At 31.4% G+C, this 22,073-nt stretch overlaps 1 protein-coding gene across 1 annotated transcript; it reads left to right on the top strand.

Moving 5' to 3' along the window:
* Nucleotides 1–1,007: 1,007 nt before the first annotated feature.
* LOC144564128 (cocosin 1-like) lies at nucleotides 1,008–3,088 on the top strand. The gene is made up of 4 exons (XM_078313648.1): nucleotides 1,008–1,484; nucleotides 1,606–1,877; nucleotides 1,995–2,459; nucleotides 2,545–3,088. Exons 1-4 carry the CDS (start codon nucleotides 1,154–1,156, stop codon nucleotides 2,998–3,000), a joined length of 1,524 nt encoding a protein of 507 aa, XP_078169774.1. The 5' UTR covers nucleotides 1,008–1,153; the 3' UTR covers nucleotides 3,001–3,088.
* Nucleotides 3,089–22,073: the final 18,985 nt, after the last annotated feature.

The raw sequence follows: 22,073 nt of genomic DNA, 5'->3' as shown, positions 1-22,073 counted from the left end.
ATAGGACCACTGACTGGTTTTTATACGAACTGGGAAAATAATTGGACTTGTTTAATATGGGCTTTTTATAATGGGCTTATACTGGGCCTCCTTCACTAGTTAGAAACTTGAAACTGACAGAATTTCATGTATCTCCCTGAAAAACTTCAATATCACGCATTTACTACTCAAAAGTTTGTAATATCATATTTACCCTTTAAAGTTGCGAAAAATCACATAGTTTCCCAATTCATTAATTTTTTTTTTATTATTAAATCATTCAACCTCCTAAATTCATAATTTCTATTTTACCCTCATAAAAATAAAATAAATAAAAGGTGTTGTAGTGTTTATTGTTTAATATATTTCAACACTTTTTGATTGAAGCAGATTTAAGCCCAACTTAAGCCTAAGCAACCGAAAGATAAAACTATGAAGTACTTGAACACACAGATGTAGATATAACGGGAATGGTACAAATTTGCTTTGCAAATCATAAACAAGGCATATCCAAGAAAATTTTACTAGTATCTACAAGAAAACTTCCCAAAAAATTAAAATTATGAAACAAATCAATTGTTCGCAATTAATTTTAAATAAGAAGATAAATAATCATGAAAGTCTTTACATAGTTTCTGGTTCCAAATGAATGACAAAACTAAATTGCACTATTACAATAAAAATAGCATTTTAATTATAATAATTAATTAGGGTATTTGGAAAAAAGAATGACAGATTTCTTAGTTACCATGATCAAGTATAGATTAATTTCAATCATTTACACTTCACCAACCTTTTTATTAGCGTCCAAAAGAGATTAGCTTTTCCCACAAGTTTTTTCAGCAAGATTGAACCCTTAAGAATACTTTTGATAATTTTCATGATGAAGAATGACACGTGGAATTCTCTGCATTATTTAGGAAGCTTATATTTGATATGATCAATATTTCTTGGCTTTTCAATAGAAAAATACGCGGAAAATCGCTTGTTTGTGATAATAATCTCCACCCACAATATAATTCTGTTAAAGTCATTTTGTCCTGACCTTACCAACTTCTCTGAGTCTATCAAAAACAAAGCACTTTTTTCACTTATAAATACCAAGGAGCCCTGTCATTCTCTTCACCAAGTAATCAATTCAGCCACTAATCTTCTGGTGAGAACTTAATTAGATATGGCTACTTCCACTATTTTTCTTTCCCTTTCACTTTGCCTTTCGGTCTTGCTTCATGGATGTGCAGCTCAATTTGGCGTTGGTGGTCAGAGCCCATGGCATACCTCAAGAGGGTTCGGTATAGGCCAGAGGGCATGTCGATTTGAGAGGCTTGAAGCACTCGAACCATCAAGACGGGTGCAACATGAGGCGGGCGTCACTGAATACTATGATGAGAATAACGAACAACTTCGATGCGCTGGCCTATCTGCTAGACGCCGCATAATCGAGCCTAGAGGCCTTCGCTTACCTGCCTACTCTAATGCGCCTTCTCTTGTCTACATAAAACAAGGTAAAGTTGGGTTCTCAGAGATTGCATAGACATAATATTTCAAATCAAAGCACTTATTTGCGTACCATTCCGAGATAATATATACCATATTTGACAAAATTTTGTTTAACATAATTTACAGGAAGGTGCCTAATGGGAATTGTATATCCTGGGTGCCCAGAAAGTTACCAATCATTCCAGCAACAATTTGAGCAGTCTAGGCAGCAAGGCGAGGCTCAGGATCAGAGGCCTCGGGATGAACACCAGAAAGTTCGGCGTGTCCGTGAGGGAGATGTTGTTGCTTTACCGGCAGGTGTTACTCACTGGTTCTACAATGATGGTGATGTCCCTGCAGTTGCAGTCACTGTGTCTGACATAAGCAATAGCGCCAATCAGCTTGAGCCAAGACGCAGGGTATGGGATGTAACAAAACATTAATTTATCACGTAACATATGTGTTGGGCAAAATTGAATGCATCTTCATGTTGTAGAATAAACTTCTAATTTATGTACTTCTTTGAATTGAATAAGGAGTTCCTGCTGGCTGGAAGGCACCAGAGGGGAGGACAATCCTATGAAACCGAGCAACAATCTGGAAATATCCTAACTGGATTTGACACTCGCTTTTTGGCTGAGGCTCTCGGAGTAAATCAGGAGCTCGTGAGAAGGCTCCAGAGTCTAAATGATGAGCGAGGCGAAATAGTTCATGTATCGCAAGGGCTTGAATTGCTCAGACCATCTAGGATCCAAGAGGAGCAAATACAACAACAAGAGGAAGAGTTTTACGGGGAAAGATATCAGGGAGAGCGAAGGGGCAATTATACCAATGGTTTGGATGAGAACTTCTGCACTATGAGAATAAGGGAGAACATTAATGATCCATCCCGTGCCGATATCTACAACCCTCGTAGAGGAAGAATCACAATACTCAACAGCCAGAAGTTGCCCATCCTTAACAACGTCCAAATGAGTGCCAACCGGGTTGTTTTGAGAAGGGTAATTCTAAAAAAACCTTTTTGTGTATTAAGCAATGAGAAACTAAATTTGTTCAAACATAATGAAATATTGTCCGTATTTGTAGAATTCTGTTCTTGCCCCACATTGGAACATCAATGCTCATAGCTTGATTTATGTGACCGGTGGAAGAGGAAGGGTCCAGATTGTCAACCACCAAGGAAGAACTGTTTTTGATGGCCAGCTCCACCAAAGACAAATTTTGTTAATCCCTCAGAATTATGCAGTGCTGAAAAGGGCGTACCAAGATCAATTTGAATATGTTTCATTCAAGACGAACCCAAATGCTATGGTGAGCAAAATAACCGGGAAGGAATCTACTATCCGAGCCTTGCCATTGGATGTTCTTAGGGCTTCTTACCGCCTAACGATAGAACAGGCGAGGAGGCTTAAGAACAGCAGGAGGGAGGAAATGGCTTTATTTGCTCCAAGGTTTCAAAGGAGCGCTTCCGAGGAGGAGAGCAAGTATGATCCAGAATTTCAGGGAAATCCCGATGTTACTATTACTCAAGTTGTGAATTAAATAGAGTGCAATAGCTCTTTATAAGCGGGACTAGTGAAATGTGTGTTGTGTACTTGCTTGTTTAAACTAATAAAAATAAAATTATCAATATTTTTGTTCATAATAACATCTGCATCTGACATTTTGTTTGATTTTGGTTGTCCTCCGAGAATCACTCAAATATTCTCCCCGAAATATATAATTAATTTCCAAAGAAAGATGAATCAAATAATGTCATTGAATCCTAGGTAAATGAGGGGACAAGAAGCCTACTAAATTACAAAATCATACTCTCCAAAGAACTTAATTTAACCTTAAAATAAAAATAAGAAGAAATTAAAAAATAACTTCCATCAATAATCTTTGAGAATGTTTTATTTTATATGTATGCAAATTGTGGTCAAATAACATTCCAAAATATTGGTTTTGTAAGAACATTATATATAACCCATCGCATGTTACCAACTATGACATATCCTTAGTTTTGACCTTTTATCTAATATTATGCTTCATCTTGTAATTTATTTTATCATGTTACTTTTTGAAGGATGAACGTTACATATTGATACATGGTACACACCGAGATTTTATTGGCTAATTGTTGTTTAGTAGTGATAACAGTCCAAAATTTCCAATCAAATAAATAACAAGATCTGTAAAATAATAATAATATATAAGTTATAATACATTAATGATACCAGAAGACCTAAATTCATGTGTTAGCATGCATGCGTCTCAATTTCTATTTATAAATGTTATTTTATAAATCGTACTATTTTATGTGTTAGCATACATTATTTTATAAGTCGTTGGAGTGTTGGACTGTGTTTTTTTTTTTCTGAGCATTCGTGTACCACAAGAAGTTGCCAATAATATAAACTTTTTTGTTTTGTTTTGACAAATCGTACTATTTTTAGCATAGTCAAATATTTTTGGTTAGTTACAAAAAGGGCACCCTTTTATTCTTTTTCTTTGTATAAACACATCTCCCATATTTAAATATTAAGAAAATTACTCTTAGTCTAATTTAATAAAGGAAAATTTCCACATTTAATTTGATGCCGAGAATTTCATAAGAATCGGATCAACTAATAAAAAGCTATTCACCAAAATAGGAATTTTGAAGTTATTAAAGCGGCACAGGCTATTGGGTTAAAATAAAATGGAATACTAGTTGTCAAATCAATTTTTAAAGTATCTAAATAAAATGTTAAATTAAGCTGATAGCCCTATAATGTTTTTTTTTTCTTTTAAGCTGATAATACAAATGATTTGCTACAATGCATTTTTTTTAAAAAGAATAATAAATGACACTAAATAACCGAAAACAATATAATTAGATTTATTGGGCTATTTCTCTCTATCTCTACTATACATTTCCAATATCATGCACATCGCAGTCTGTTTAGTATTTACATTGAAATGTATGAAGTGTATATCTGAAAGCAGGCTATATATTTACACTTAAAAAGATATAGGTGTTGGAAGTACTTAATCTTCATGTATAATTACAACATTTAGAATTTTTAATTGAGATGCATGCATGCTGGCACGGGACATAATTAGGTTTTCATATGGCATAAATGTATTCTATATATCTTACTACTTTAGAGGGCCTGTTTTATACATTTGGGTTTATTAGTCTACAGTGGATGTATGAATTCAATTTAAATTCTCATTGATTACTAAGTATGCTAAATTAAATGATACTAAAATTATAAAGCACATTTTAAGTAATTTATAAGAGCGGATCCTGTTGACCTCCGAACTGCTAACTTGGATGCCAATCAAACTTTTCTGTATTTGTAAAAAGTGATTCAATCAATTTTTTCTACTCGTTGACTAGTCAGACGTGTTAGATAAACACGGATGCCAAAAAATTATTTCTTTTCCCCAACAATGTTCTTCCTATTATATCGACACTCGCTGTATTAAATTTCACCTAAGAGTTATATTAAGATTTTATTTTTGGAAGGCTAAGGAAAAGAGAAAAAAAAAACACGCCCTTTATATAACTGACCAAAATGGATTTTACTCAAATTGTTATATTTATCATTTATCAAAATAAAGTTTCTATAATTGACATCTCCCTTTATATACTTTTGTTTTTGGAAGGTTCCCTCCTTTATATACTTACATGTCCAAAACCCTTTCTAAAACCCTCTACGTGCTTTCATTAATTAATTGGCACAGAGAGGGAGTACTTGACAGCCGTTGTCAAGGTTTCAGATAAAGAGAAAGAGAGAGAGAGGGAGAGAGAGAGACAGAGGCAAGATGGGAAGAAAAAAGCTAGAAATTAAGAAGATAAAAGAACTAAGCGGCCGCAAGAACAAGTTCTCGAAGCGCTGCCCTGGCCTCATCAAGAAGGCTTATGAGCTCTCCGTTCTCACCGTCACTGACGGGGTGCTCATCACTACCAACCCTTCTGATGACAAACTCAGTTACTTCTCACTCATTAGGTATTCATGACTCGTTCATATATATTTACTTTCATAAATCATGTTTATTAAGGTTTCTTTGAATTTCTAAATGTCTGAAGTAATAGTTATTTCTATATATGTAGTGAGTAGGGATTACTTATTCTACATCATTTTTTCCATTATTCTCGATTTGGAAATTTTGGAAAAAAAAAAACCTAATACTGGCAGAATATTGGCGAATTCAAACAAACAAAAAAAATTGTTAATTCTAGTTGTGATGATGACAAAACGATCTCTATGACCTTGTTCCTCTTATGCTGTCCCACAAATCATGTTTAGTAATTTGTTGAGTCTATTTCATTTGATTTTCTTCAAAGTCTAAATTATTTCAATAGATTTTGTTTAAGGCTTAAACGAGAAGAAACAATTTTTTTGAGTTCAATAATAATCATACAATAAGACGACCAGTACCAAACCTTGCAACTTCTAAAAAGGTCTTTTTAAAAATATAATAATCGTTGCCTAAGCAACAAATTAACTTTCAAACAAAACAATAATCATAGCATAAGACTATTAATACGTCCTGTCTTGAGGTGGAAAGATGGATATGAAGGTGTTCGGATTCTTTTCTATAGACACCTTGTGTAGTGAAAAAATTGTGACCCTCCTCTTTGGTTTAGTTTTGGGCCTTTTATAGGTTAGTACATTACTATCGTGTAGTGTCAACCTGGTAACCTGACAATATGCCTGACAGATCATATGAAAGTCATTGCGATGTGATCTCGAGCTCGGGCCGGGCCTACTCGTGCCGAGTAAGCCTGTTGAGGAGGCCTTGGCGGGCCTTGTCTTTGGTTTTGCTGACCTATTGGTGAGGTCCGGTTTGAGGACATGTTTGGCAGACCTAATGCTTGACTTAGGAGTAGTTTCGTAGGACCTACATGGTCCTATCAAATATATATATATATATACATTTGTGTTGAGAGCATATTCAAAATTGAAGATTTTTTTTATTATTTCGAACGCCACCTTCTTAACATATATTAAGTTTCACTTCTAAGAATATGTAAGGAAGCATTAATAAATATGTACAACTCGTTTGTTCAGCATATTTTGACATCTTGATCACGTTTAGAACAAAATGCATATTTCATAAATTGTCACATTAATGCATTACACATTACAAAAGACACACATATTGATGCACAATTAATGTAATCATTAATTCCAGATTGAAAATTAAATTCTGACGGATAAGAAAAGAACAAAAGGCATCAATCGGACGCCTGCGGACAGTTAAAATAATGCAACCATGTTTTAATAAGTCCTTGGAAAATTACATATTTACTTTTAAGAAATTCTTAATTGCATCTATTGTCTACGTACGCCTCTGCACGCCATGTGCTTTACATTTATTAATTACATTTTATTATATGCTTATTTTCTAGGCCGGAGGATGCATTGCTTAGATATATTAACATGCCAGATGATGCACGGTATTATATATCTTTATAATTTGTTATATTACTTCTATATGATTAATTGATGATATTACTGTATTATTTTAAGTGGCAAACTCACTAGACATTTTGAATTTATTACTTCAATTTTAATAGTTTGAAGTATAAATTATCTCTCTCTCTCTCTCTCTCTCTCTATATATATATATATATATATATGTATATATATATATTGGATAGAAGTGTCAACCCAATTGGATATTTGGAGTAACAATTATAAATATTACAATGTTACGAAACAAATTTCAGTTGTCAATATAGGTACAAATATGCCTCATATACTTGAATTGCATGAAAAACAACTTTATTTACTAGATAATTAAAAAAACTTAAATGTAATAATTCTCTCTATTAGCTTTATTTGTGTTGTTGTTATTTCATTGTAATTGTGGATTTCACTAGCTAGTAGAAACGCACCACATACCTATTTAACCTGAGTAGAATTTTTCTAATTTGCATATAGCTCTATCTATCCGGCTATTATATTAAAAAAAAACAAAAATCATTGATTTGGAGAACACAGAGAATAGGAAGACTCATATTATCAATGTGATAAAAGAAACTCTATGTTTTTCGTTTTTGACCTTGTTTATGTTTTTTTCATTTGTCCTTTTATGAACTGCAGAAGAAGCCTGATCCCCAACAAAGATGTAAGTTATCTTTATTTGTACCCAATTTAGTTTAATATAAAAAAATAATCGAATAATAATATAATATTAAGTATTGTTTCACACAAGTAGCCATAACTCCATATAGTATAAGAATATATAGAGTTAATCAAAATCCATTTATTAAAGAACACTGCCTTGTAAACTAATTAAATAGCACATTGATATAAGAGCCCATAGTTTAGTGCATGAAAATAGTATTAGCTTAGATATCCATCAAAATACTTTACAGTTTGTCCTAATTAAGAAATCCTTATTTAGATTCATATTGATATTGGTTATGCTTACTTTTGAAAATCCCCAACAAAGATGTAACTTCTCTCTTATAACAAAACGTTTGTTTCATGGAATGCAGAGTCTAATTGACAAACTTCAAAATTGCAAAATACAAGACGACATGGCGGCCGATGAAGAAATCCGGTATGTGCTCAAAGGAGATCACGTTATTATAATATATTATAAATCGTAATAGAATTTTGAAGTTATAAAGTTTGACCTCCATTTTTTATTTATTTATATCAATAAATATATATAAAATTATTTTGCATTGCGTAGCTAGGCCAATTTAAAGCTAATGAAATGATCTTCAATATATAATGATTAATTGAGTAGTTATAGCTAGTGTGAAGCTAATAACAGTTATATATATTGTTCTATCATGCATGCGCTACCAATACTCACCGTGTATATTCATGCCTTCTATTTTTAGTACTAAACAAGATAATAACTCCGGGCCGATAACTTCAGGTGATGACAACCAATTCAATCAGGTACTACTTTAAGTTTCCAACATGTTCTATTTGTATTGTTTACATTACAAACAACAAACTGGATTGATCTCATTTGTTTTTCCTTTTCCCTAGTAATGAATATAATACTACCGATAAGGCAAATGAGATCCATTAATAACGTAGATGCACCCAGAGTTACGAGTTATATATATTACTAAAGTTTACTTTATGTAATGTGCAGCATGCTGAGTTGATTAATTATCAATATGGCGTCTTCCGTCAAAAGATACATGAAATCAACAGGTACTTCTTTTAAAATTTGCCTGAAAATATCGAAATACCAAGTTGCATTTTACCGCATTTATTATGAGAAAAATCATATAGCTTACGAACAATTTCAGTGGGCTTTTCAAGTTATGAATGAACAACATGTTAAATTGTCTCAATATGGTTTCTATAATTAGGTTCTGTCGTACGGTCACGGTAGATATTGCTGACCAGTTAGATTATTATGAGGAAATGCTGAAGGCCTTGATTGCTAATATGGAGCAAACAGATGTAAGTTATTTATAAATATTGGCTAGTTTAGTAAAAATTAACTGTGTTTACAAATAAATTGGTGGCACCATACTCAATTAAGTTTCAAACAATTCCCATCTCGACACAGATGTTCATCAATACAAGAGGCTTGAGCTAGCAATGATTCTCAGAAATCTATATAACCTTCGGCCCTTTCAAGCATTTCCAATAATACCTGAATTACCTGTCCATATAATACATTGCGTCCATTATTCAAAAAAAGGAAAGACCTCACCTTGCACCTTATAATTAAATTCAGTCATTGTAAATTTGAGAGGCACTGATTCACTCTTTACATGTTGACAGGCAACCCAAATTTCCCTTCAAAGTCCCTCCATTCAGATTAGGCATAGTTTTATAATTTTTTTTAAATAAGTATATATATTATTGCCAGACAAAAGAGTCTTGTAGCCGACCTCTCCTTTTGAAATCAGAATATACTACCAATAATGATCAATTTTAGCAAAATATACTACAAATAATGATTTATTAAATGCAATAGCGTATTCTTTATATCGCAGAGTTACATGGAAGATTTATATGGCAGAGCTATGAGGAATAATTCAATCAGAGAAGGTCCCTCAAGCTCACACCAAATGATGCAGCTAGGGGTGTCAATGATACCCTTTTAGCCGTTTACCCGACCCGTACCATATTCGATAAGGTGGGTATGGGTAAGGTTTTTTTTTCGTTAGCTTATTGGGTATGGATAATATGGGTATGGGTAAGGATTTTTTTGTCGTTAGCTAAACGGGTAAGGATATGGGTAAGGCTATTTCCTACTCATTACCCTCTAGGTTAATTATATAAAATATAATAATATTCGAGCAATAATTAGTGAGTACTTTTGTTATTTAGTGTATTGTTTTTGTTGTAAGAAAAATACTAAATATATTATTTTTATTTGTATGTCTTGTTTTTTAATCAAATAATTAAATTTGTTGGAAGATATATTTTTGTTTTTGAATTCTCTTGTTTTATAAAAGATATAATTCAGTTGAAATTAATTGCACATTTTAGTGGGTACGGGTATGAAAATGCTTCCATCGTACCTGTTTTGTACCCATTGACACCCCTAGATACAGCCTCCTGAAATGTGGTATATTATAACTTCATGGAATTTTTTATTTCCAATTTTTTCTTTTAATATATTTTGTGTGAGAATTGATCCGATATTTTTTTGTAGAAAGTCTAGGTTCATCATCATGTGTTCTAGATTATGATTTCATATCATGAAAACTAAAATAGTTATTACATCACTCCGTGTTATTGTTAGAAACTGCAATATTACTGTCTTAAACTAACGAACAATAAGGTTCCTATTGCCACTATATAGATTTGGAAGTTTGAACTACAACTCCAAAGTTCAAGCTGGTACCTGCATCTCTAAAATCAAATTTATTTAGAAGTAATAAGAAAGGCCAAATTAAAGATGAAAAAAGCTTTGGTTCTATATTGAAATTAAAAAAAACAAAGGTACCGAAGAAGCATAAATCTGATCGAGAAAGATTCTTCAATTTCTGAAAGCTAAATTAAATCTGCCAATGGTATTATCTCCTGGTCTAATACAGACTCAAGCAACGAGCAAGCGGGTCCAACCATCGGCCTCTCTAATACCATCTCAAAACAACATCTGGAATTCCTCTTACGACGCAGCCGGACCGTCCAATTACTTTCAACAGGTTCAACACAACGGCTTAACTTGAATAATCAGAGACATTAGAGTCATTTTAATTTTAAATTCGTCTGAGGACACTTCACATTTGTTTAACTCTCAATTAGCACAATTCAATCTATTAGATCTATGATAAAAATGTATTAAATTATATTTAGTTTTTTTCTTCATAATTTTCTTGCTTTATCGAATGACTAAATCAAATATTGTATTATAAGAAAATGCTGAATTTAAGCATTAAACTAAATAACCGATTAAATTGTTGTATTAAGTATTTGATTTTGATAGTTATCATTATATTATATATTTTTATTTTTTTCTCCCATACCAACCCTAAACCCTAACATAGTATTGTATTATACATGCCGGACTTTGCACAACAAAATGACAAACCCAACAATTACCACTTCCCTTTTTGAAGTTACCGAAGTAATAGTATGATGTCAATGGAATAGTGTCTTGCTGTAGAGACAAAACTATGTTTTATAAACCTGAGTTTTAATTTGGTTTTGTTGTATCATGACTCAAATTGTATTGAGTCCGTGACGAAAACTAAACCTAGTATGGGTTAATTGTTCTTCGGCCATTTTTTTAATACCCAAAAAAAAAGAAAAATATAAAAATAACCTCTGTTTTGGATTTTTTTTTTATATATGCCCTGACCGCCTGGATACAGGGCGGGCCAAAATTTTAGCAAACCATTACCAAACCGCTCATACAGTGGGCGGTCCACTTTTTTTTTTTAAACAGAAATTTTTTTTATTTATTTTTATTTTTTATATTGAAATATTAGAAATGTTGAATATATTTCTTTAAAAATAGATGAAATACAATATAATTTGATTTATTAGAAAGACTACAACAAATAACCCGGATCAATATTTTTCAGGCCGGATTTTTCGCGGCTGTAAGAAAAATTAATATATTTCTTTATGTGTTATTGGACAAAAATAAAAATGCTTAGATTCCGAGTTATTGATCCCGGTTCAAAAGTCAATTCTATGTAATCTAGAAAATATTATAATCCTTCTAGGACATTTAATTTATAAAATGTTGTATCTATTTTGAGAATTCTTTTTTAATAACAATTATTAAATAACTTAAAGTTTTTATTTTTTTTCAAAAATAGATACAACTTTTCATAAATTAAATGTTCTAAAAGGAACACAATATTTTTTAGATTACATAGAAGTGACTTTTGAACCGGGATCAATAACTCGGAATCTAAGCATTTTTATTTTTGTCCAATAACACATAAAGAAATATATTAATTTTTCTTACAGCCGCGAAAAATCCGGCCTGAAAAATATTGATCCGGGTTATTTGTTGCAGTCTTTCTAATAAATCAAATTATATTGTATTACATCTATTTTTAAAGAAATATATTCAACATTTCTAATATTTCAATACAAAAAATAAAAAAAATAAAAAAATTTCTGTTTAAAAAAAAATTTCAAAAAAAAAAAATGAACCGCCATGGCTGGGGCAGTCTGGGGTTCTACATTTTTTTTTTTGGAAGTTGTGTTTTTTTTTAAACAGAAATTTTTTATTTTTTTATTTTTTGTATTGAAATATTAGAAATGTTGAATATATTTATTTAAAAATAGATGTAATACAATATAATTTGATTTATTAGAAAGACTGCAACAAATAACCCGGATCAATATTTTTCAGGCCGGATTTTTCGCGGCTGTAAGAAAAATTAATATATTTCTTTATGTGTTATTGGACAAAAATAAAAATGCTTAGATTCTGAGTTATTGATCCCGGTTCAAAAGTCACTTCTATGTAATCTAAAAAATATTGTGTTCCTTTTAGAACATTTAATTTATGAAAAGTTGTATCTATTTTTGAAAAAAAATAAAAACTTTAAGTTATTTAATAATTGTTATTCAAAAAGAATTCTCAAAATAGATACAACTTTTTATAAATTAAATGTCCTAGAAGGATTATAATATTTTCTAGATTGCATAGAATTGACTTTTGAACCGGGATCAATAACTCGGAATCTAAGCATTTTTATTTTTGTCCAATAACACATAAAGAAATATATTAATTTTTCTTACAGCTGCAAAAAATCCGGCCTGAAAAGTATTGATCAGGGTTATTTGTTGTAGTCTTTCTAATAAATCAAATTATATTGTATTTCATATATTTTTAAAGAAATATATTCAACATTTCTAATATTTCAATATAAAAAATAAAAAAAATAAAAAAATTTCTGTTTAAAAAAAAAAAGTGGACCGCCCACTGTATGGGCGGTTTGGTAATGGCATGAAGCGCCCATACAATGGGCGGTTTGCTAAAATTTTGGCCCGCCCCGTATCCAGGCGGTCAGGGCATATATAAAAAAAATCCAAAACAGAGGTTATTTTTATATTTTTCTTTTTTTTGGGGTATTAAAAAAATGGCCGATTGTTCTTTGATGTATGTTATTTTCTCGATGTGTTCATAAAAAAATATTACATTTTAATTTTGTTTTAATGTGAATCAATAAGTTCAAAAATCAATATCTAGAAATCATCCACATTAATGCATTTTTTACAAGCTCTTGATGACAATCAAAATAAAATTGAAATGTCATAATTTTTTACACGTGCATAAATAAAATGACGTAGATCATATCCAACGTTTTATTTTGACTTTTAAGTTTTAAATTTTGAGTTATTAAAGTTTTAAAAAATGGAGACATGGTGGAGGCACAAAAAATGGAGGCATTTGAACCCTCATATATATATATATATAGACAGAGAGAGAGAGATAGGCTAATGTGCTTTCGGTAGCATATGGGCTGAAATACACACGGTCCAAATTTGAAATTTCAAAATCCAAAAAGTCGATCTGAACTGTTCATCTTGTTCTCCATATTAATATGTGCTTGGAGACCAAATTTTACATTTTTCTGAATTTTTTTACTATTTATTAAGTCACTTTGAAAATTGCTGATCCAACGGTGGCTTAACAAAACAGTAAAACCGTTGGATTAGTGATTTTCAAAGTGGCTTAATAAATAGTAAAAATATTGAGAAAAATGTAAAATTTGGTCTCCAACCACATATTAATATGGAGAACAAGATGAATGGTTCAGATCGACTTTTTGGATTTTGAAATTTCAAATTTGGACCGTGTGTATTTCAACCCATATGCTACCGAACGCACATTAGCCTATCTCTCTCTCTCTCTATATATATAGAGGTTGGCTAAGATCAAAGTGGTATTTTCTGAGCTTTGGTGCTCCCGATTTATTTTTCAGTTTTCAAAGTTCAAAACGTCAATCCGAACCGTTCAAGTTGATCTCTATATTAAAATGTGCTTGGAGACCAAATTTTACATTTTTTTTGAATTTTTTTACTATTTATTAAGCCACTTTGAAAATCATTGATCCAACGGTGGCTTCTGATTTTACTGTTTTGTTAAGCCACCGTTGGATCAGTGATTTTCAAAGTGGCTTAATAAATAGTAAACAAATTCAGAAAAATGTAGAATTTGGTCTCCAAACACATTTTAATATAGAGATCAACTTGAACGGTTCGGATCGACGTTTTGAACTTTGAAAATTGAAAAACGAATTGGTAGCACCAAAGCTCAGGAACTATACCACTTTGATCTTAGCCAACCTATATATATATATATATATATATATATATATATATATAATTTGGCTAATATGCTATAGGTAGCTAAGAGGCCTCCCGTGCTACGGCTCAATATTTGACTTTTTAAAATTCTAACGGTTGATCCGAACCGTTCATCTTGTTCTCCATATTAATATGTGCTTGGAGACCAAATTTTACATTTTTTGGAAATTGTTTACTATTTTTTTAGATTTATTGAATATCGCTGTTTTTTATGGTCCAGATTTGTCTGAAAAACAGCGATTTTCAATAAATCTAAAAAAATAGTAAAAAAATTCCAAAAAATGTAAAATTTGGTCTCCAAGCACATATTAATATGGAGAACAAGATGAATGGTTCGGATCGACCGTTAGAATTTTGAAAAGTCGAATATTGAGCCGTAGCACGGGAGGCCTCTTAGCTACCCATAGCACCGTAGCCAAGTCCTATATATATATATATATATTGGGGGGGTGTTTAGTAATATATATATAGTTTGCCTTTCATTGCATATAAACAAAATAATATGGTTAAAATATGAGATATCCAAGTCCAATCAAAAGAAATGATCGGAAGTAATTAATTTTCTCTAAATTTTCCTCATGCATGCTTCATTTAATCAAATAAATTTAATGCCAAAGAAGAGCAATTGCAACTTATACCAATTTACTTTTCTTAAAAGCCCCTCCAATCAAACATGCATGTTTTTAACTTCAAATTGAACTCATCATATATGATCCCTTGGCTTTGTTCATTTTCAGTCCAATGGTATTACCTCCTGGTCTAATACAGACCCAAGCAAATAGCAGCCGGGTCCAACGATCGCCCCTCTAATGCCGTCTCTAAACAACAGCTGGGGTTCCTCTTACGACGCATCCAGACTGTCCAATTACTTTCAACAGGTTCAACACAACGGCTTGACTAGAATAATCAGAGACATTAGAGTCATTATTATCTTAAAAATAAGATAAGAGAATATAAATTCATCTTAGGAAACTTCACATTTGTCTAACTCTCAATTAGCACAATTCCATATCTATTAGATCTATGATAAAAAATGTATTAAATTATATTTAATTTTTCATATTTTTCTTGCTTTATCGAATGACTAATATTAGATCAAATATTTATTATAAGAAAATGGTGTATTTAGGCGTTAAGCTAAATAACCGAGTAAATTGTTGTATTAATTATATGATTTTGATAGTTATCACTTATAATATATATTTTGGATTACCGGAGGGGGTAATCAAACACATTGATAGAATGCGCAGGAATTTCCTCTGGAAAGGAAATGCAATCTGTAGAGGGATTAATTGCCTAGTGAATTGAGAGTCATTGTTTTACGCCAACAAAACGATGCGCTACTACTAAAATGGATCTGGGCAGTAGGCGATAATCCGGAGGGGATATGGCCATCCACCATTAGATGACTCTATGGAATAGCTGGCTCGTCGGATTTTAGTGAAAATGCAAACAAATCTTTCTTTATAAAGGACTTAAACCAACTGTTACCTTTTTTTTAACATCTCGGTTCATTGGGACAATGGGTGAAAGTGGAACTGGTCGACCTCAGGGAGATTCACCTGTGCCTCAGCATACAAATTGATGCATCATTCAGGGATCGTAAACCCATACCACAACCGACTCTGGAAACTAAAGGCCCCGATGAAAGTCAGAATCTTCATTTGGCTAATGCTAGAAAATAAAATCCGGACATAGGAGGTCCTTATCTCAAGGGGGTGCAATGTGCAACCAGGCTGTCAATTATGTCGCCTGCGCACCTTAGAGACAAGGGATCACCTAATGTGGGAATGTAGATACTCGGTGAACTTCTGGAGGGGTATTATGGCAAGTTTTGGTTTCAGCTCAAATGGGAATACAAGCATTTATGACATGTGGAGAAGGGGTCAGCAAACATCTTCAGCAAGGGTCAAATCGTTGTGGAATACAGCTTGGGTGGCAGGTGTCTGAGCACTATGGTGGAAAAGGAATAGGAGATTCTTTTCAAACAAAAGGAGGCCCAGTGAGTGTCCTTATTCAAGATACGGCAGTGGAGGTCATATCATGGGCACGAAATGTGTAATCAATAGAGGAGTTGAAGATGCCTCATAGAGAATGAGTTTTGGTTTTTTTTTTCTCTTATCTTGTGTTTCTTATTTTAGTGTTGATATCTACCCGAGATATCAATGTATTATAATAGGTTAAGCAATAGGAAGAATAAACTACTCTAAGTAATTTGCTTTTATTAATCAAAATTCGTTATCGACACTTGTCGATAACTCTCAAAAAAAAAAATATTTTGATTTTTTTCTCCCATAGAAACCCTTTGAAGAACATGGACATGATGGGAACTACATGCCGGACTTTGCACAACAAAATGACAAACCCAACAGTTACCACTTCCCTTTTTGAATTACCGAAGTAATAGTATGATGGCAGTGGAATAATCTCTTACTGTAGAGAGAAACTATCTTCTATAAACCTGAGTTTTAATTTAGATTTGTTGTATCAGGACTCAAATTGTATTGAGTCCGTGATGAAAAACAAACTGAGTCGGACTCGAACTTAAATGTCTTAAATGTCTAGGCACAAGTACCAAGAAGGAGCCCTGTGGTATTAGTTTATATGTTGTTTATTTAGTTTTTCTAATTTAATTATTATGTTATGGTTGTATTATAAGAAGAGATGGCATGTCATATCTTTCTTCAACTTTGATAATATATGGAAAGTTTCTTATCTCCCTTCTTTGTCTAAATTCTCTTTTTATTATTCAATATCTCACTAAATCAAAAAAGACCTGCACACTTCGAGTGGAGTTTGGGATGTATTGTTGTCAGTCCATTTGGCTATGTATCTTCTATGTTGTTTGTAGTTTTGTTGTATCATGACTCAAATTGTTTTTGAGTCCGTTTGAGTATGTATCTTGTATCTTGTTTTTAGTTTTGTTGTATCATGACTCAAATTGTTTTTGAGTCCGTTTTGACTGTGTAACTTGTATCTTGTTTTGTAGTTTGTTTATGTTAAGACTCTTTGTTGAGAGAGAAATTCAATTAAGCAAATAAAGTTTCCTCAAAATACATTATCTCTGTATTTTGTCTTCTGTTGGTTCTTGGAGCATCAATGCAAAAAGGAGACCTACATCAATGCATAATTGAACGAAAGCAAGTGTTGCAGAGAAGGCAATTATAATGTCACTTTGTTTAGGACACAAATCAAAGTATATCTATACCCAAAGAGTATGTAAGTATGTATGTATTTAAAATAGTGGTGGAAAAAAGACAAAAGACAAAAAGTATGTTCAGTTTTATTAAAATACAGGTTCAATAAGAAAAAAGACAAAAATGAACATACACACACAAAATACTAGTAATTAAATCAGAAAATCTCTATTAAATTACAGAAAAATACATAAAAAATAAATAAAATACAAAATGTTAAATGTATGTAAGTATCTTATTAAAAAATATCATCCAAAATAAGAAAAAATTATTAATCAGAAAATCTCTAAGGAATTACAAAAAAAATACAGAAAAATAAATAAAATACAAAATGTTAAATGTATTCTTATTAAAAATAGTAGTGGATAAAAGACATCCAAAATAAGAATAAATTATGGATACTCTTTAGTCGAAATTTTGTAATTTATGCTGCAGGTCTAATTGATTGTTTATAGTATTTAATTTTTAATTAATTTATTTGTTATGCCTGAAGAAGTTTTATCCTTTCCCTTCTGTATCTACCCTGGTAGGGCCCACAAATTAGATACAAACAACAGCCCCAAAACTTTGATACCAGTGGTGTTGCTTTCTTTGGTATTGTACCAAAACTTTTATACTGTTCAATTTGAAATATTACTGCTTTGAAAGTAACTATCACTAAGAATTACTTTTCGGTATTTTATTAAAATATGATAGATTAAACCTTTCTTGCTTTTGAAAGAGGCACCATCACAAGTGATGCTGACAGATTTTATTGCATTACATATTTTGGCAGATAAGTTAAGAGCATTTATTGGATAGTCTGAATAGATGTTTGTCATTATTGGATGCTGTAGATTGAATTAGGCAAAACAACTGTCTTGTGTTTTTCTTTTTCTTTTTTCTTTTCTTCTATCATTTTCTGATAATCATTCTTCCTGGTTTCCATTACCCCTCATCTGGTGTTTTTAGTGCTGCTTTTAAAGACTGTCTGTGAAAAAGTTGATGTGGGGCTCTTTTTTCTTTTTTTCTTTTGTTGAAATTAGGTGTTTAATGTAAGGAATAAATCTCATTCTACCTCCTCAAAAAAGGAAAAACTAGTACATCTGAACTGTCGGCACAATATATTAGAGGGCCCAAATGAGCTGGTCACTGGAAAGAAGAAAATGAAAATAAAACTAATTCCTCTAATTTGGAGTGTAATACTTTTGTCTTTTATCATTAGTAACATATTTCTTTCTTTTTCTTTTTCTTTTTTCATAATAGGGCAATCCGTGGTCAAAAGTTAGCTACCATTGTAACCTAACAAAACATACTAATCCTACCAAACCCATAACAAGATAACTAAATATTTGCTTCAAAAAGAGTTGTTCTCTAGAAAAAAAGAGCCAATTCGTGCTTTGATGGGACACTTGGTTACCATTAATTACAAGTCTACTTACTTCTAGTAGACTTGCCCAGAGACTAATGATATAAACATCCTTGCTGTAAGAACCTTGTTTATTAATATGGAGCCTCATAATTGCCTTCAAATTAAATTTTTGAGCGCGCACTCAAGTATTTAATGTCTAATATTCATTTCTAGCACTTATATTAAAACATTTAAAACAATATTTTTAACCTTTTATAATGTTACTCCCAAGCATTTAAATCCTAAATTTGAGTAGTTTTAATTCCTAACTATTTTTGTTTTCAAGCAAAAAAAGAAAAGATTCCTTAAACCCACTTTTTTTCCTCTGATTATTCTCATTCACTTTTCTGACGATTTGTGATTAATTTTCCGAATAAAAAAATACAAATAGTTTTTACTTAATTTTTTTTTTCAAATGAGATCCATAAAAAATATTTTTTGAGTTTACTTTTCAAGTCATCATTTTTATTTTATTTATAAAGTAAAGCCCATTAGCACTTTAAATCTCAGTGTACAACCTTTTAAACCTGAAATAGAAACTATTTAAATGTTTCAGACAACTACTTTAAACAGTTGTAGATAGAGGTTTAAATGTGTGATACTATATATCGACATTAGAGATCTAAATGTTTGAACATAGTAATTTAAATTTTGACATCAAAAGTTTAAATGGTTGTAGACTGAGATTTAAAGCTTAAAAATTAAAGTGCTCATGAGTTTTACTTTTTTTTTTAAAAAAAAAAAATGACTTCGAGATAACTCAAAAATATTTCTTCATAGATATCATTTGAAAGAAAAAATCGAGTACAAAATATTCGCATTTTTAGATTCATAAAATTTATCACGGATTGTTGAAAAAATAGACGAGAATGATCAGAGAAAAATAAAACTAAAAAGTGGGTAAAATAGATCTTTTCTTTTTTGACTTAAAAACAAAAGTAGTTAGAAATTAATATTACATAGATTTAAAATTTAAATGTTTGCAGATAAAGGTTTAAATATTTGCGAGGAGCATTGTAAAAGATTAAAAACATAACTTTAAAAGCTTAAATATGAGCAATTAAAATAGAAGTTAGACAAAATTGAAAGACGTTTTCTATTAAACTAGTTAGAGGACAGACTTAAGTATAATAGCTCGAGTGATCAGAACATTTCTCTATTAGCATGATTGATTGATTTACTTGTTCAAAGAATAATGCTATAAACATCATCCACATGGCATATATATATATTTTTGGTATGAAGCGTGGCTACCACAAGTCATCTATAGAAAAATCTGTTGTCAATCTGCATGTAATATCAAATGTCGAAACTATACAGGTGTGGTTGAATGTTGCTAAGTATGCTAACACCGACAGTTGGAGGGACCCAGAAACTTGATGTTAAACACTATTTGCATTTTCACATTGAACCTGACTATACAAATATTGTTAATTAATTAATTGGACAACCAATTAATATATCAATAATTAGGGTGGTTGGTCAGCTTAGTTAATGCCAAATTTTTCTGTTGAACATTAACGACACATTGAAATTATTCAAACAGGAGATCTATTATATGAGGAGGGTTAAAATGTCGAGATTTTTATTAATACTCCAAAAAAAATAGCAGATATGTCATCGCATTGAAATTAATTTTAAAAATGTCCTGACCGCCCAAACGTGGGGCGGTCAGCTATTTTTACCAAACTGCCCCGCGTTTAGGCGGTCAGCTTCCTTTTTTTTTCGAGCAAACTGCCCAGCTTTGGGGCGGTCAGCTACAGTAATTTGTAATTTTTTTATGTCTCTATTTTTTGTGTCTCCATGATGTCTCGACGACGAGCTCGAAAATACGTCATCATGAATCTCATTTGAAAGAGAAAATTGCGTAGAAAATTTGTGTGGTTTTAGTTTTGCAAAATTCCTCATAAATCTTCAGAAATGTGGACGAGATTGAAATGAGATAAAAACAAAACAAACACACACACACACATCTAATAACGTGTATGATCCCCCATGTAGTTTGAGATTTGGTTAGAGAGACAATTATTTATGTATAAATTATTCACTTTATAGTAATATATACTTCCGTGTGTAAGTATTAATATTTTAGAAGAAAAAAATTGAAGTTTTTATAGTTCCTTCATGATAGTTATAGAAGTTAATGTGGAGATAGGAGTACGGAGATAATTATCAGTATCCTTTTTAATATTCATATTCGGCCAAAAAATAGTTGGGCAGATACACCATAATTTATATATGCCATATATCAAATTAATGACTTGAAAATCTATGTGCCTTTAGTACCTCCACCCAAAAAACCTCTTCATCTATTGAATTTTATTTTAATGCAGGTATATACTGATACTCCACCTACATCCAATATTAAATTGGCCATGTCTCGTGGTCGACACGCGTCATATTTTAGTACGAAATAACTATAGATATTAATTAATTTAAAATTAATTAAAAAATTGAACATTAATTTTTGCGTTGCCCATTTCATAATCAATCTTCAATGATCACACCATGCCAAAAAAAACCCATGATCATCAATAAAATACCACAAACCACTCAATTCACGAGGAATTCCATTGCAGTTGGAGTATTTAATTATGCAAATACATCACTATATTCCTGAATTTATACAAGTAATTTAAAACATCACTTTAAAGTAGAAAGACAAAGAAAGTCTATAATATGAGGACTTTTCTTTGACTAAAAATGTAGATCCGGTGGAAATGAAGATTTGATCAAATATTAACTTTAGTTTCGTTGTTGTTGTTATTTACTTTTTCAAAAATGTATTATTTGAATTTGTAGAAAATACTGCCGCTATAAGTTCCAGTATGCAATTAATCTTTGTATTAAAATAAAGAGCACTTTTTACTAACTTAATTAGATGGATCTAATTCAATTGCTGAAGTGTCTAATTTGACTAACTTTAAAAAAGCTACACTTTTTTTTGTCTTAAAGCAGATTTTTTTCTATCCAACTTTGTTAGTGCTTATTCCTTTTTCCTCTCAGTTCATTTGTTTTTAAATTTTGAAAGAAGGTTCTTTTATACTGGAACTTGATGTCACTGAGCACCCTTTCTAAAGATATTTTACTGATGTTAGTTCATGGAATTATTAATTGAAAATTAAACCTGCCCCACAATAGATCAATAACCATTTCATCATTAAATTTATCAGGATTAATTGCTACTCGAACTTTGTTCCAAAAATTATATCTATTATATTTTAGAATAACTATTTATGATACTAATGCTATAGAGAATTTTACAGTCAAATAAATTTG

This window comes from Carex rostrata, chromosome 13 (assembly GCF_964058835.1).
Source record: "Carex rostrata chromosome 13, lpCarRost1.2, whole genome shotgun sequence".
NCBI classification, from domain to species: domain Eukaryota; kingdom Viridiplantae; phylum Streptophyta; class Magnoliopsida; order Poales; family Cyperaceae; genus Carex; species Carex rostrata.
This window is presented reverse-complemented; position numbering and strand designations above follow the sequence as displayed.